The 15,104-nt window shown below is 38.4% G+C and overlaps 1 protein-coding gene across 1 annotated transcript; it reads right to left on the bottom strand.

The window, feature by feature from the left end:
* Window positions 1-2,664: 2,664 nt before the first annotated feature.
* LOC137290666 (guanine nucleotide exchange factor C9orf72-like) lies at window positions 2,665-14,366 on the bottom strand. Its single transcript, XM_067821745.1, has 9 exons — window positions 14,220-14,366; window positions 11,699-12,890; window positions 9,284-9,385; window positions 8,604-8,732; window positions 6,719-6,835; window positions 6,360-6,559; window positions 6,129-6,183; window positions 4,429-4,538; window positions 2,665-3,468 (listed from the first exon to the last, which is right to left on the bottom strand). The coding sequence occupies exons 2-9, from the start codon at window positions 12,248-12,250 to the stop codon at window positions 3,282-3,284; spliced, it is 1,452 nt and encodes a 483-aa protein (XP_067677846.1). The 5' UTR covers window positions 12,251-12,890; window positions 14,220-14,366; the 3' UTR covers window positions 2,665-3,281.
* Between the last annotated feature and the right edge of the window lie 738 nt (window positions 14,367-15,104).

The raw sequence follows: 15,104 nt of genomic DNA, 5'->3' as shown, positions 1-15,104 counted from the left end.
ACCAAACTCCTTTTTGAACATAACAGATGGATCCCTCTACAGTCCCTTTGACTCAAAAGTGGACCGATGAATTGCATTCTAACTTGAAAACTAATAAACATACAAAACATACAAACTAAACATCAGACCAACTCTGTGAGATTTTTGCAGAATTTAATCCCTAAATATCAAAATGTTGTTTAACAAACTATCATTAAGATATAAGACACAGTTCACTATGTGTTACCAGGGAGGTGTGGGAGAAATGATGGAGATGGCACAGCACAGGTTAGTGAATCAATAACTTTATCAGCACTTGTGAACATGCTTCTTGAACACATGGCTGTTCCCTTTTCCGCACTCCTCCCTTGTAACAAATAGTGAACCATGTCAACATTTTAAAGACGGTTTGTTAAACAACTTCTTTTATTCTTAAGACATAAATTCTGCAGTAAAATCACAGAGATGGTCCGATATTTTGATTATGGTTAGTATTTCATTGAGCGTTTTATGCATATTACTTTTAGAGATAGACTGCAACTGATCAGTCCTATTTTGATCCAAATGTACTATAAATATGCATACAAAACACCTTCTAGTTCCTGCAGTAATACTTGTGCGTATCATTAAGACACATTAAAGGTAGGATTTCAAAACTGTGAGACCGCCTCCATCAATTACATCCCTCTCAGAATACCCCTGAAAAACGCTGAAACAATTAAGCTGAAACCAACAGGCATGTGATGGAACCAAACCTGCCTGACACTGTTATCAGACCTTTCCTTAGATACAACAATCCAAGTAAAAGATGTGAAAGACATAGAATAACACCTCTCCCCTAAGAAATACCTGTCTGTGATAATGGCAACAGCTGCGTACAGCTTCATCCAAAGAATAGTTCTGATTGCTACAACCTGACCATTATGTAATCATTATTAATTAAATTGAAGATATTTAATTGTTGAATGTCTGAAAGTCACACTGTATACGACTCAAAATAAGCTCAGGCTCAGCAACAATGGGTGTTTTCATGAGACCACAGGCAATTAATCCTGCCACTGATTATGGTTAGTATTTCATTAAGCGTTTTATGCATATTACTTTTAGAGATAGACTGCAACTGATCAGTCCTATTTTGAACCAAATGTACTATAAATATGCATACAAAACACCTTCTAGTTCCTGCAGTAATACTTGTGCGTATCATTAAGACACATTAAAGGTAGGATTTCAAAACTGTGAGACCGCCTCCATCAATTACATCCCTCTCAGAATACCCCTGAAAAACACTGAAACAATTAAGCTGAAACCAACAGGCATGTGATGGAACCAAACCTGCCTGACACTGTTATCAGACCTTTCCTTAGATACAACAATCCAAGTAAAAGATGTGAAAGACATAGAATAACACCTCTCCCCTAAGAATTACCTGTCTGTGATAATGGCAACAGCTGCGTACAGCTTCATCCAAAGAATAGTTCTGATTGCTACAACCTGACCATTATGTAATCATTATTAATTAAATTGAAGATATTTAATTGTTGAATGTCTGAAAGTCACACTGTATACGACTCAAAATAAGCTCAGGCTCAGCAACAATGGGTGTTTTCATGAGACCACAGGCAATTAATCCTGCCACTGAAGCTGATTATATACCTCCTGTCCAAACACTGGCTATTAACAAACTGAAAAAGTATAAAAAAAATTATTTTGGATGATAAATAGAATCACACCCTTGTCTCATTTGATATCAGATATTCATTACCAATTGATATATCTCAGATAAATTTGGCAAGCCTTGGAGTACTAAGATGGTATCAACTTGCATCAAAACATTTTACATCAAAAGCTGCTTAAAGACATTCCCTCCTTCTCTTACAAGTTATAAACAATGATTTGAATACCAACAGAATGACACATCAATGTGTGAGGCCTGTCTGCTGGACATATGGTTCACCCCCATTCAAATGAGTGAGTTGGATTAACACTTCACTACACTGATATCACTCCATGGAATGTGCAAATTGGGTTTAACACTGCATTGATATCACTCCATGGAAACAGTGAGGTAAATACCACACTGATATCATGCCATGGAATCAGTGAGGTAAACACCACACTGATATCACTCCATGGAATCAGTGGGTGAGTTGCATTTAACACCACACCAACATCACTCCATGGAATCAGTGAGGTAAACACCACACTGATATCACTCCATGGAATCAGTGAGGTAAACATCACACTGATATCACTCCATGGAATGAGTGGGTGAGTTGCATTTAACGCCATACCAACATCACTCCATGGAATCAGTGAGGTAAACTACACACTGATATCATGCCATGGAATCAGTGAGGTAAACACCACACTGATATCACTCCATGGAATCACTGAGGTAAACACCACACCGATATCACTCTACCGAATAAGTGAGGTAAACACCATACCAATATCACTCCAAGAAATCAGTGAGTTGGCTGTAACACCACACTGATATCACTTCATGGAATGAGTGAGTTGGCTTTAACACCACACTGACATCTCTCCATGGAATGAGTGTGAAATGAATGTGAGAAACGCAGACAAGGCTAGTACTCAGATCATCAAGTCCATGTTGTGACATGCAACTGAAGCACCACTCAGTGTGACCAAACAAGCAGCAGTTATGAAAACAAAAACATAGGATGTCCACTTTATCGGTTTGGGAAACATCTTAATTCATCACAGATATTCTTAATGCCACATTTCCTTTCCAATTTTATGAGTCATTCTGAGTTTATTTATGGCTGAAATGTGAGAGCTATTGGATCAAAGTAACATCGAAGTACATCTCTAACATTTTGTACTGTGTATTATTTGGATCATTAGTTATTCACAGTCAGGGATGGCTCTACATGCAAACATGACAGCATCACTGAGTATATGTAGCATCTGTGGGTGACATCACCACATCAATTGGACATATTTCTTCTTTGAGATTGTGATATAAACACAAAAGCTCAAATGTATGATACATAATATAAGTCTTCAAAGCTTAATTTTGACATTAGATACTCAACAAAACTCTGATCCTGACTTACAATACTGTTTGGAATCCTTGGTTAAGGGCCACTTGTTGATATCGCCCAGCCCTATTCGATGTCAAACAAACAGCTGGTAGATCACGGTAGATATGTTTCTTTGTGTCTTCTAACCAAGTGCTGTCCATGAGCTGTGAATGCATTACTTCCTCACAACTTTTTGTGGGAAGTATGGAAACATGAGCTCATCACTGAGGCTCATCAGTCCGAGATCCCCGGCTACAAAATGTCTGTCATATTTGGAAGATGTTCTACGTCATATTTTCTCTCCCCAAGAAGCAGGTGGTAAAATCCTGGCTTCAGCTTCTCAGCTGTTGCAATAACTATTCTGAAATCGCCCTCCAGGGCTAGGTTAAAGTCAGTCTTAAGCTTCTTCAATCCTCTTGGATGGACTGAACCTCTGTTACTGAAAGGGAAAATGCTGGAATTACAGAGAAAAATACACAGTGAGAAGTAAGAGGGAGTGAGTGAGTTTACTTTTATGCCAAACTCAGCAATATTCCAGTTGTATGGCGGTGGTCTGTAAATAACCAAGTCTGGACCAGACAATCCAGCAAGAGCAACAGCAAGAGCATTGTTCTGGGAACTCATGACATGTGCCAACCATGTCAGCGAGCCTGACAACCCGATCCTGTTAGTCGCCTCTTACAACAAGCATAGTTGCCTTTTGTGGCAAACTGAGAGCTATTCTACCCCAGATCTTTACGGGTCATGAAAAATATGAAACATAGCAGGACTTCTTTTCATATAATGGTATCATAAATAAAGGCAATCTTGTATCAAAGTGCAAACAGTAGGAGTGAAATGATGTGGGAAGGTTATGAAACAGTACCTGCTGCAATACACTTAATTAGATCAGATCAGGTGGAATTACAACCATAAATATTTCAGAGCAGGTTCAAAAGGAAATGCTTGTTGTAGATGCATGTTTGCTGCAACTATTTCTATTAATAATTTTGAAAGATTAATTACAATTAACATCTGGCTGTCAAGATATTGAAGTCATTAAATTAGTAATACCAGTAAGTGTTACAGCTATTGTACCATCTTTTATACTGATACTGAAATGCATACCTAGTATTATACTGTTGTATGAAAACTTACTATGCACCCAGCAATACATATCAATTCTCTCCTTATAAATAATTCCCCTCTCATGTCCCACATATATCATCATTACATATCTAAAACCCAACCTTTCTGAAAAATATCTACATCATATCAAACTAGAAGCAGGTGGTTGTTGATAAGCTGTGCAAAATAACACCGACATGACCTTTCTACCTTTAAGCATAACCTCCAATCTATATTAAGTATTGCTGCAATATTCAACATATACCAGGCAAATACCTATACGTATACTCACGTCTCAGTTTCCACATATCTGATGAGGCTAAGAGCCTTTCGTTGCAGTAGCCTTATGAACTGGGCTATGTGAGCCTCCCTCACTCCACACACAGCAGGCAGCTTAGAGATCTGCAACATAGAGTCAGGAAAATCAGTACCTGAAGCCCCATGGACAATGCAGTCAGATCTTTGGGTTCAAACCCATTATGACTACTCCCAGTTTGACTACCTGTCCAATACACATACTGTTCCGGTACATAGTTTGTTAATTACTAGCTCTCTCCCATCCATCGGGTAGAATGTTCCACCAACCCTTATAAACAATTATAGCTGTACCAGGTTCATACCTATTCAGCTAATTACATAGGCCTTACTTGTCAAAGAGTTCAAGTATACTCACTTACTGAATTATACGATATACCATATACACTAGTAGTAAGTGACATAAGAATGTATTGTGTTGTATGACATTATTAACTATGGGCAGCACAAGCGACACAAACAAGTCACTGAAACTTTGGAAATTTGGATGTTTTGGTTTAAACACATTTTTCTATTTCGTCAAAGCAGACGCCTGGATAGGCAAAAATTCCTAGTGGTTCAAATAAATGCCACTCATGTACATTGTTCCAATAGCTGGATACACAACTGGAATAATTTGAAAACAAAAGAATAATAACTGATAAATAATTGAATAATAAATACATTCAAAATGGTGTTGGTTATGTCTAGAAACGAAATGAGCTGCCACAGAAAATCAGGTTATATAAAACTTGTCTTACATTGAATATATGTTTATGTAGAGGTGATAATCACTGGAAGCAGTTACTTCTAGAAATGAACTGGTGTAATAAGTCTACAATGTCAAATTATTCAATGTGCTGATACACTATAAAGTAGTTTTAGTATCGTATCCTTGAATATAAAAATACACAGTTGTTAAATTTTGATAGTTGCAGAGTTTGATTTTCTGATATATGTTGATTACATCAAGATCAAAATGCATTAACATCAATACAGCCCAGCTTGAGGCGACAATGGATGATTTGAGAAAAATTAGTCCCAAAAGTTTAAATGAAAATAATTGCAAATTTTTTATGGGTTTATCATGGTTTTAAATTGATTCAGGAAAGTAGGGCACCATAGGGCAATAAATTCCATGACATAATTGCGCTCAGTGTGATTGAGAATATGTTTGCTTTCTACAGTTAATAACAGTTAATATTTTTAATGGAAGTTTGAGGGATTATGCCCAATTTTCAAATCAATCAACCTGTACTGTACATTTACAAATTCAGTCATGCCAATTCACCCTTATCAGCAGGGTACAGAATGTCCGCAGTCTATACTACCAGTTATCCAACTTCAATTGTTGTGAAGACCACAGCAACTGAGCGGGTTAGCCGCATGACTTTGAGGGTACTTTATACTTTACTATGAAAGCTAATTTCGAATAATGCACGGTACATTTGACCGCTTTCTTTGTATGAATGGTGCAAGCTGACTGCTATAAAAATGTCAGCACAGAGGTATTCTCATGTGGCATGTGAACATTGACAAGTGAGCAAAACAAATGACTACTACATTAATGAATCTATATCGTGAAATTTGGCAAAGGCCCAATCCAGTTAGCTTGATGATGTGTTCACTGTATGAATTGCCCATCACTACTTCTGGACATTGAATTGCAATTATGACAAGTAATAATAAAAATCTCACCTCATTTAGGAGATTTTGAACAAGGGACTCCGGATAGTCTGCTGTTTGTAGAACACTGGTAAACACAAAGATCATCATCACAGTGATTAATGACGTCACAGTCATTATTATCCAGGGGCTCATTTCACGAGGTAACCTTGACTATGTTAACCTTAACTAATTTCGGCAAATAACATAAAAATATATCAGAAAAACTATTGTTAAAGTTTCGCTCTGGAGTGAGTGACTTACCCTGCATTAAAGTCCTGACCACTAGAATGTTCATAATGAAGGCAGATGAGCTCATTCTTTATTGTCTCATAGTGTCGGATGATGTGTTCCTGGCAGTGCGGGGACTGTTTGACATCCCGGTTCTGGACATCAATGATGCTAGAGGGGTACTGTCCACACAGCATTTCCCTCATTGGTAGATTGAATGAACCGTTTGCTGACTGAAGAATAAACCAATTGATGAGTGACACCACCCATTATATTTCTCCGCTTGCATGTTAAAAATTTTCAAAATGTACCAATAAAACAAAAAATTCGATCACTGACGTATTTAACTAAGTCTAGAGCACAGGACGAAGGGAGATAACTCATGCCTCTACCTTGAGACTACCCTGCAGTGCCAGGTCATGATGGTAAGCCCAGAGATTGGGGTAGATGACCCGCCGTGACACGGCTCTCTCACACTCGCTGTTGAACATAGACAGGGTGTGAATGACCTGAAACACATACACAGAAACACTCACAGTGGGTCATCTAAACAGAGCTTAAGTTCCAGTGACAAGTGAATCAGGTTAAACCCAGGTTGGTTGGTTGGTTTGACGTTTAATGTTGCTTTCTTGCATTATTCCTGCTATAGGACGGCCGTCTGTGAATAATCAAGTTTGGTCCAAACAATCCAGTGATCAGCATCATGTGCATATATTGGAATACAATGACATGCATCAACTAAGTCAGTGAGTCTGATCACCCTCACCCACGTAGTCACCTCTTAGCATGGGTTGTGTCAGACTGATTCTAACCCAGACATTCACGAGTATGGTCCGCACCATGACAACCAGTGGTTTTTATAACTTGTTCACTGGTCACAAGGGTACCAGGGGTTGAGGTATCCTCAATGTTTGTTTATATTCCCTGAGCCCGAAGAACATATTTATCTTACTGGACACCTCAAAGTTAATTTTGAATTGTTTGAAGCATGGTTATTACATTGTACCCTTCAGCCAGCCAGTGTGAATCAAATAATTCAAATATTGCATCTTGTTTTTTCCAGAGGTATTGTCTCAGTAAAGCCGCCACGATGTAATTCCCCCTATTAATAATAGCCAGGTTACATTTTAATGTCTTGTCAAAATTTATTTATTGGAAAGAGAGTCTAATGTTTTTGTAGCCATGGCTAGATTTTGCAGACAATACAAGAAAAACAGATTTAGTGTTATCTCCCTTCCAAAGATTTCCATGTACAAAAAATCAGTAATTTCTGTGTTTCATGCATCATTTAATGTTATTCATGATAAATAAAGTAAATACCACAAAGTACCAAATGAGTTGCTATTGGCAGTGGGGTGTATTGCAATGCAATGAGGTAAGATAATATCTTTTATTATGCCATTAGGAGTACAATGACAGACAGTCAACCAAGTCTCTGAGCCTTACCAACAATCAACAAAATGTTGTCTTCAAAAACATGATGGGAACTGAACCAAATATAATGTTTGAAAGTATGGTGAACTAGGTATGAAAAGCAGACAGTCATTGTACTGAGAGATTTAGTTTTACTAATGGAAGCTATTATTAATATTAACTCTTTCTAACAATGTATATATACTCACATCCTTATACTCATCAGGTTAACTCTTGCAACACACATATACACACCAGCTTAACTCAGGCAGCAAACAGATACTCACCAGGTTAACTCAGGCAACAAACTTATACCCATCAGGTTAACTCTTGCAACATCTTTACACTCATCAGGTTAACTCTTGCAACATCTTTACACTCATCAGGTTAACTCTTGCAACACACATATACTCACCAGCTTAACTCAGGCAGCAAACAGATACTCACCAGGTTAACTCAGGCAACAAACTTATACCCATCAGGTTAACTCTTGCAACATCTTTACACTCATCAGGTTAACTCTTGCAACATCTTTACACTCATCAGGTTAACTCTTGCAACACACATATACTCACCAGCTTAACTCAGGCAGCAAACAGATACTCACCAGGTTAACTCAGGCAACAAACTTATACCCATCAGGTTAACTCTTGCAACATCTTTACACTCATCAGGTTAACTCTTGCAACATCTTTACACTCATCAGGTTAACTCTTGCAACACACATATACTCACCAGCTTAACTCAGGCAGCAAACAGATACTCACCAGGTTAACTCAGGCAATAAACATATACCCATCAGGTTAACACAGGCAACATAAATGTAGTCACTGGAGTCACTCTAGCAAACATAAATATACTCACCAGGTTAACTCTCTCAGGCAATTTGCCTATGACTAGACTCCGACCAAATGTCATAAGATGGGATGCAATAGCTCGACGTAAGAATGTTGGCTCCAGGTTATGGGAGGGGCAAAATGCTGTATCTCTGAGCTGAAATTCAAACCAAACAATCTGAGTCGTGGACAACAAGGAAAGTCTGCATCTCGCTCAAATCTTCCACATTTACACTTTTAGCACATTATATCATGAAATAGTGATTAAGTGTAAATGGGAGCAGAGATTTTGAAATGGTGACTGAGTTATTTAACAGGTACCACTATCTGAAAAAGGTGAAGGTCAATGCAGGGTCATCAACTACTACATAAATTTCCAAATACTAGCAAATGCGACGATTCATCGCATCTTACACAGTTCATTCAAAAGATTGCACATGGCTTTCATTTACTTCAATTTGGAAAAGTCTCCATATTTATAAATTATATACATCACTAAACTAGGTATTTTCCATAACAAGGGCGGAGGGGTAGCCTAGCAGTAAAAGCATGTGCTTGTCACGCCCAGGGACTAGATTCAATTTCCCACAATGGTACAATGTGTGAAGCCCATTTCTGTGTCCCCTGTCCTGATGTTGCTGAAATACTGCTAAAACGTAGACTCAGTCTAGCATAAAACTAGACTCAGTCAGTCAGCCCATTACAAACCTGGACAGTTGCTAGCAAACCAAATTCTTGAAGTGAAGACAACATCTCCAGACAGTTTTGAAGCCACTCTGTCAATTCATTAAGTCCATTTTCACACTGGTTCTGTTAGACAAGTAAACATGATATCAATTCATTAGCTGACATGAAATTATCTTCGGAACTGTTGGTTATCTTTCTCAGGAACGTGCACTATAGACATGATAGAGTACTGCAGAGTTCTCTCTCATGAATCAAGGCAACTGCCGAAAGAAAGAAGTGTAGAAAGGAATTATTATTGATCATGCCTTTTAATTTCTGTCAAGAAAATGTATACAGTGAAACATACAGGTGACGGAAGAAAATTTTCAAAACTATTAACTATACAAAACATAGGAACATTTTCATACACAATCAGCTGCCCAGCTCCACTAACTTGGGGGAACCAACAGCAAAACTTTATGCAGTCTAAGTAAACTTAGCCTCAATACTGTTCATCACACTGCACTACTGAGTCTAACAAAACCTTATGCAGGCCCCCCTAAGTAATTGAAGGAATTACAGCAAATTTGAAGGAATTGCATCTCAAATGTAAACAAACGCAGCCCACTCGCGAAACAATTGCAGCGATATCGGTAATTTAGCGGTAATAACAGAAATACATCGGCCCTATCGGAAGCAATGTCGGTAATACTGGAAACACGATCGGCCATCTTCGGAGATTTTTCGGTCGCGAGCGGAAACTCACGCAGCAAAACATGGCGTCGTTGGAAAAAGCACCCGTCTCGGTGAGATTTGTTTTTAGTTTCTACTATTACATTTTCATACTTATCCATCTTTGACCACCCGTGTTGAATGCGTTTAGGTATCAGCTGTTGTCGGGGCAATAGCTTATGTTTTTAGGAAAAGATTGTCACTCTAGGAGAGCGTCACAAGTCATGCCCCTGTAGTTTGTTTACATCTGAACATCGAAGTCGTGCCGATGATTACGAACGTGCGCCAGATATAACATCATTTTTTTTTTGTAAAATGTGTTTAAATTTGTCAATTGCACTTCGTAGCAAGAAAAATTATGGCTCATAAACGTCTTCATGGCGCACGTTCATGATGTTCGTAATCATCGGCACGACTTCGATGTTCAGATGTAAACAATCTCCAGGGGCATGACTTGTGACACTCTTCTGCAGTGACAATCTTTTCCTAAAAACATAAGCTATTGCCCCGACAACACTTCATACCTAAACGCATTCAACACGGGTGGTCAAAGATGGATAAGTATGAAAATGTAATAGTAGGAACTAAAAACAAATCTCACCGAGACGGGTGCTTCTTCCAACGACGCCATGTTTTGCTGCGTGAGTTTCCGCTCGCGACCGAAAAATCTCCGAAGATGGCCGATCGTGTTTCCAGTATTACCGACATTGCTTCCGATAGGGCCGATGTATTTCTGTTATTACCGCTAAATTACCGATATCGCTGCAATTGTTTCGCGAGTGGGCTGCGTTTGTTTACATTTGAGATGCAATTCCTTCAAATTTGCTGTAATTCCTTCAATTACTTAGGGGGGCCTGTTATGGGAGGTCGCATCAGGTAACCTATGAGATGGACCAAACAGAACACAGCTTACCAAATCACGAAAGTGGACATTCGCACAATCCTTTTGAACGTTCATCTCAAAAAGGTTCGTACCCGAACGATTCTGAATGCTATTTAGCGTATGATCACTTCCGGGTGATGCACACGGCTCACTTTACAACCATGACAACAGTGAATAAACAGTCACTGAAAATAGTGGTTTTGGCAATATTCAAGGATGTCAACTTGCGGAAATATTAACTAATGGCAACCATGTCAACAGAAACACACAGCGTATATACTGCAGGTCAAATAACTGTGTTCTATGAGGATTTTTGTTTGTGGAGAGATCTGTGTCAGTGACCTGAATATTTTGTAAGTCCCTCCGAACCCTGAGTAGTAGCCGTTGTCTGATTGGTTAAATCTATTTAACCGTCTCCCGTTTGATTGGACTGTCTTTGGTAGCTCAAGGGTTACCTGATGCGACCTCCTACTAGGGATTTTTAGATTCAGTGGTGGAGTGTAACAAATAACACTGAGACTGAGTTTACTTAGACTGAACTTTACGCAGCTAAATTTCATGAGGATCATACATCCAATTGCTGAAAATCATGTGCAAATATCATGCACGTGAACAGTTGTGTCATGGTGTAACGTTTTGTGTGAGCAAATTATTCAGGCAAAAATAATGATAAAATACATATAAGTACGTATCGGACATAAGGTGGAATTGAACCTGCTGCAGGTTGATGTAATCTTTGTATTCAACTCAACTGTGTACCCAAGCTGCAAAGGTAACAACTATTGCCTTACATTTCCCAGATTTGGAATCATGTAAACTACAACATGCATACAATATCTTACCTTGTTCAGAAACATCCTAAACTTGCCGATGAGTCTTGTCATCCAGCAATGTATAAGTCCATGATGCTTTAAGTATGTACTAAGTTCAGAGTTCGGAACAACAAAAGCTATGGCGTGCATCCCCAAGCCATGATCTGTCTGGGCAGAAAATATGAAAGCTGGCACAACAATAGACTTGTCAGGCATATCATAGAACTTGTAGTCTATCTGGCTACAGGAGACGTCACGGCAGATTTCGCCGCTCAAAACCTGGGAGCATATATGACGCAGCGTGTTGTTATGTGGTTTGGAAAGTCCTTCAACATACCACACATGCTCAAGGCGTGGACCAAGAATATTGTCCCAGTGGCAAAGTAGCATCGCATCAATGTAACTCTGAGATATCTTGACAATCTTTGCAGTAGAGAAAGCTGAACTGGGACTCAGTGGAGTTGTTGGGAGCTCAAAATCCCCAGTCAGTTCACTATCTGTAGATGAAGGTACCTGCACCACTCCAGAACTCATGTTGCTTCCAGTCAGCTTTAATTTGGGTGGACCTTTTCCTGTTGCCATGATTCAAAGTCTCTAATGTCACTCTAAAGGAATCAAATTTTCTGGCACAGAAGTAAATGTTCACATTCATAAATGTCCGTAAGTAGTGACATCATGCATTTCAGGTGTATGAAGAAGAGGCTTCAATGATTTGATTAGGATCATGTAGGGAACTTTCTTTTGATGAATATGTGACGAACATGTGCCATCATAGCAAAACCTTTATTTCCATATTCATTTGCATGGTATGCACAAGGAAATTGGCAACAATTAAATCTATCAGGATGAAGCAGGTGGCCATTATCGCAATTGACGTCAACAAATCATCATCCGTAGAGGACGTGTGTGTAAGGACAATCATGAAGAGGACGAAGGTGAGGACCACCACAGAGAAGAATGCATAGTTGATACACAAAAAAACTAGAGCCTCCCTGTTGACTACTTGTGAACCCCAGTCTTCCCTCATTGGAAAAGTTGAAAGCTTCTTCAGCATGTGTTTGAGGCTCATCAGTCCTATGCAGCACTAACTCTGCATACTGTGATGGATTAAATTTCCTGAAGCACTTTCGGATAAAAGTGCTGTTAAGGGTTGTATACCATTTTAGCTTGTGATGCCTCTAAGCATGCTAAGGGAGAGGTATTTTGTCAGAGCTTTATTCACCTGCAAATAGATACAACATGGACATTTCATCATTATTCAGCAAACATTTTAGTGGCATGAAATCTATGTCGTCTCTGAATTTCTGAACATCACCATATCATTAATTTTTCTCCTTTAAGCTTGAAAGATGGGTTTGTTAAATCTATAATTGCATGTCTGATGTAGTATACACCATCTACACAGTATAAAAATAGCATGAAAAGTGGTAACACATTAATCGCAAGACTGCAATTTAGATCTGGAATTGGTACCAGGAGCTTTTGTTCAAGTTATTTCACCTACTTTTCTATCCATAGGGTTAGTTCCTTCAGAATTATTTTATGTTAACCCCCAACTCTACCCCTTTGTATCTTCTTTTTGACCACTTTCTGATAGCACACACATTTCAATCTTTATGGTCAGCAACCTCACATATTTTAACAAGTTAACCTGAGGACATTTCCAGAAAATCTATAGAGTTCCTATTATACTTCAAGAACCATCTAACAAATAGAGATCCTCAGCAAACAAGCAAAACTAACAATCCATTTTTGATCACTTGATAAACAAGACCCTAGTGATAGTGCATGTTGTAAAGCATTGTTTAAATAATCCACAATAACTCATTTGCTTTGCTTAAGTTACAGCTTATACCTTGTACATTGAGCAAATTGAAATAAAAAAAGGGAACAAAGTAAAGAGCACAAACCCCATTTCTTTTTTGACAAAGAAAGAGGTTAAGACTTAACAATAATTATCCATAATGTTGTGTTTGATAATGACTAATTTCTGCCAAAGGTATCATAGGATTAAATTTTTGGACACGTTTGAAGATAGTGATGTTATCAAAATTTCTCTTTCTCAGTGCATATCAAGGGGTGTTCGCCTATGATTAAGGTAAAGTTTCTTTTAAAAGTTATTGAGATGTTTTATAGTAGTTAATATGAACAGCAAGAAAAAAAGTAAACGCTCCTTTGGTATCCAAAACCTGTAACATGAGTATAGGAAGTGCAGCAAAGGGATGTCCTCATCAATTCAAGCTCACTTTTTATGACACCCACTTAATGTTTGGTCAATCTTACATGGTTTCACATAGTTCACACGGTGTATGCCCTGACAGGAACACGACGTTTAGCTAGCTGAACTAGGCTTCACATACGACAAATCTAAGGTTTCAAACATGAATAGACATCCAGCTAACCCGTGCCAAACCTCATCTCTGGATACGTTTGCAGGATATTACGATATTGTTAATATTTGTACTTCCTCGTGTCTCTTCAACTGGCAGATTTGCTCAGTGAATAACTTCCTAACATACTTTACAGGGTGATCAATTATTGCGTCATTTACCTCGCACAAGCACAATAGAGCGTCTTCGAATGTCTGCACAATATGGCACGAAACTAGCACTACAACGAACAGAACACTGAATTAACCTGGTACGTGCAGACTAGAGACTGTTACTGTTGCAGACACCCACTGAATCTTACCGGAAGTAACTCTCTCTATAGGAAAACAATATTTTAGTTGTGATTCGGACTACCCCGGGTTAAAACTGAGATTGTACTGAAATTCGAAATGCTAGTGATTCAGATATTATGTGTCATGTACTTGAATCTGATATGTGCAATGTGCTTAATAATAACAATAACCTTTAGAAAAATGCTATGATCTAGGTTTAAAGAATGGAAATAAATTTTCAAGTCTTTTCAAAAGTGAATGTGTATTTTTGTATCTGCTCTATTATCACAAGAATTGAAAGAATAATACGAAAGAATAAAATAAACAATAACTACAAAATCCATTGTACACGATCAATCATAGATAAATTCTAACAAAGTCCATACCCGGGTTGTTTTCAGTATTTTATATAAATGTTGCATAGCTCGTACATAATCGCACCTAAACAACTGTCTAAATCGCAATGAAAAATGCGAAATGGCACAGTCATCCTTCAACATATTACGTACGCTCGCGACAGCAAGGAGTGCAGAACAGCGACAGCAGATGACAACCTGGACCAGGTAAAATTTATATACACAGGTGTCGTACTTGCAGGTGATAACCGATACGTATAATGTGTGACTACAGTTACACAGTGATGGGTATGTCATGACTTAATCATCTTCTATGCGGCTAGGCTCATTATATTTCAGATACTGACACCAAGATAGACGGGATAAAACGTCACCACAGCAAAACGGCACATGGCGTGACGTTTGCTTGCTTGCGTGC

This window comes from Haliotis asinina, chromosome 7 (genome assembly GCF_037392515.1).
Source record: "Haliotis asinina isolate JCU_RB_2024 chromosome 7, JCU_Hal_asi_v2, whole genome shotgun sequence".
NCBI lineage: Eukaryota > Metazoa > Mollusca > Gastropoda > Lepetellida > Haliotidae > Haliotis > Haliotis asinina.
Note: the sequence above shows the minus strand (reverse complement) of the source record. Positions and strands in the feature narration are given on the sequence as shown.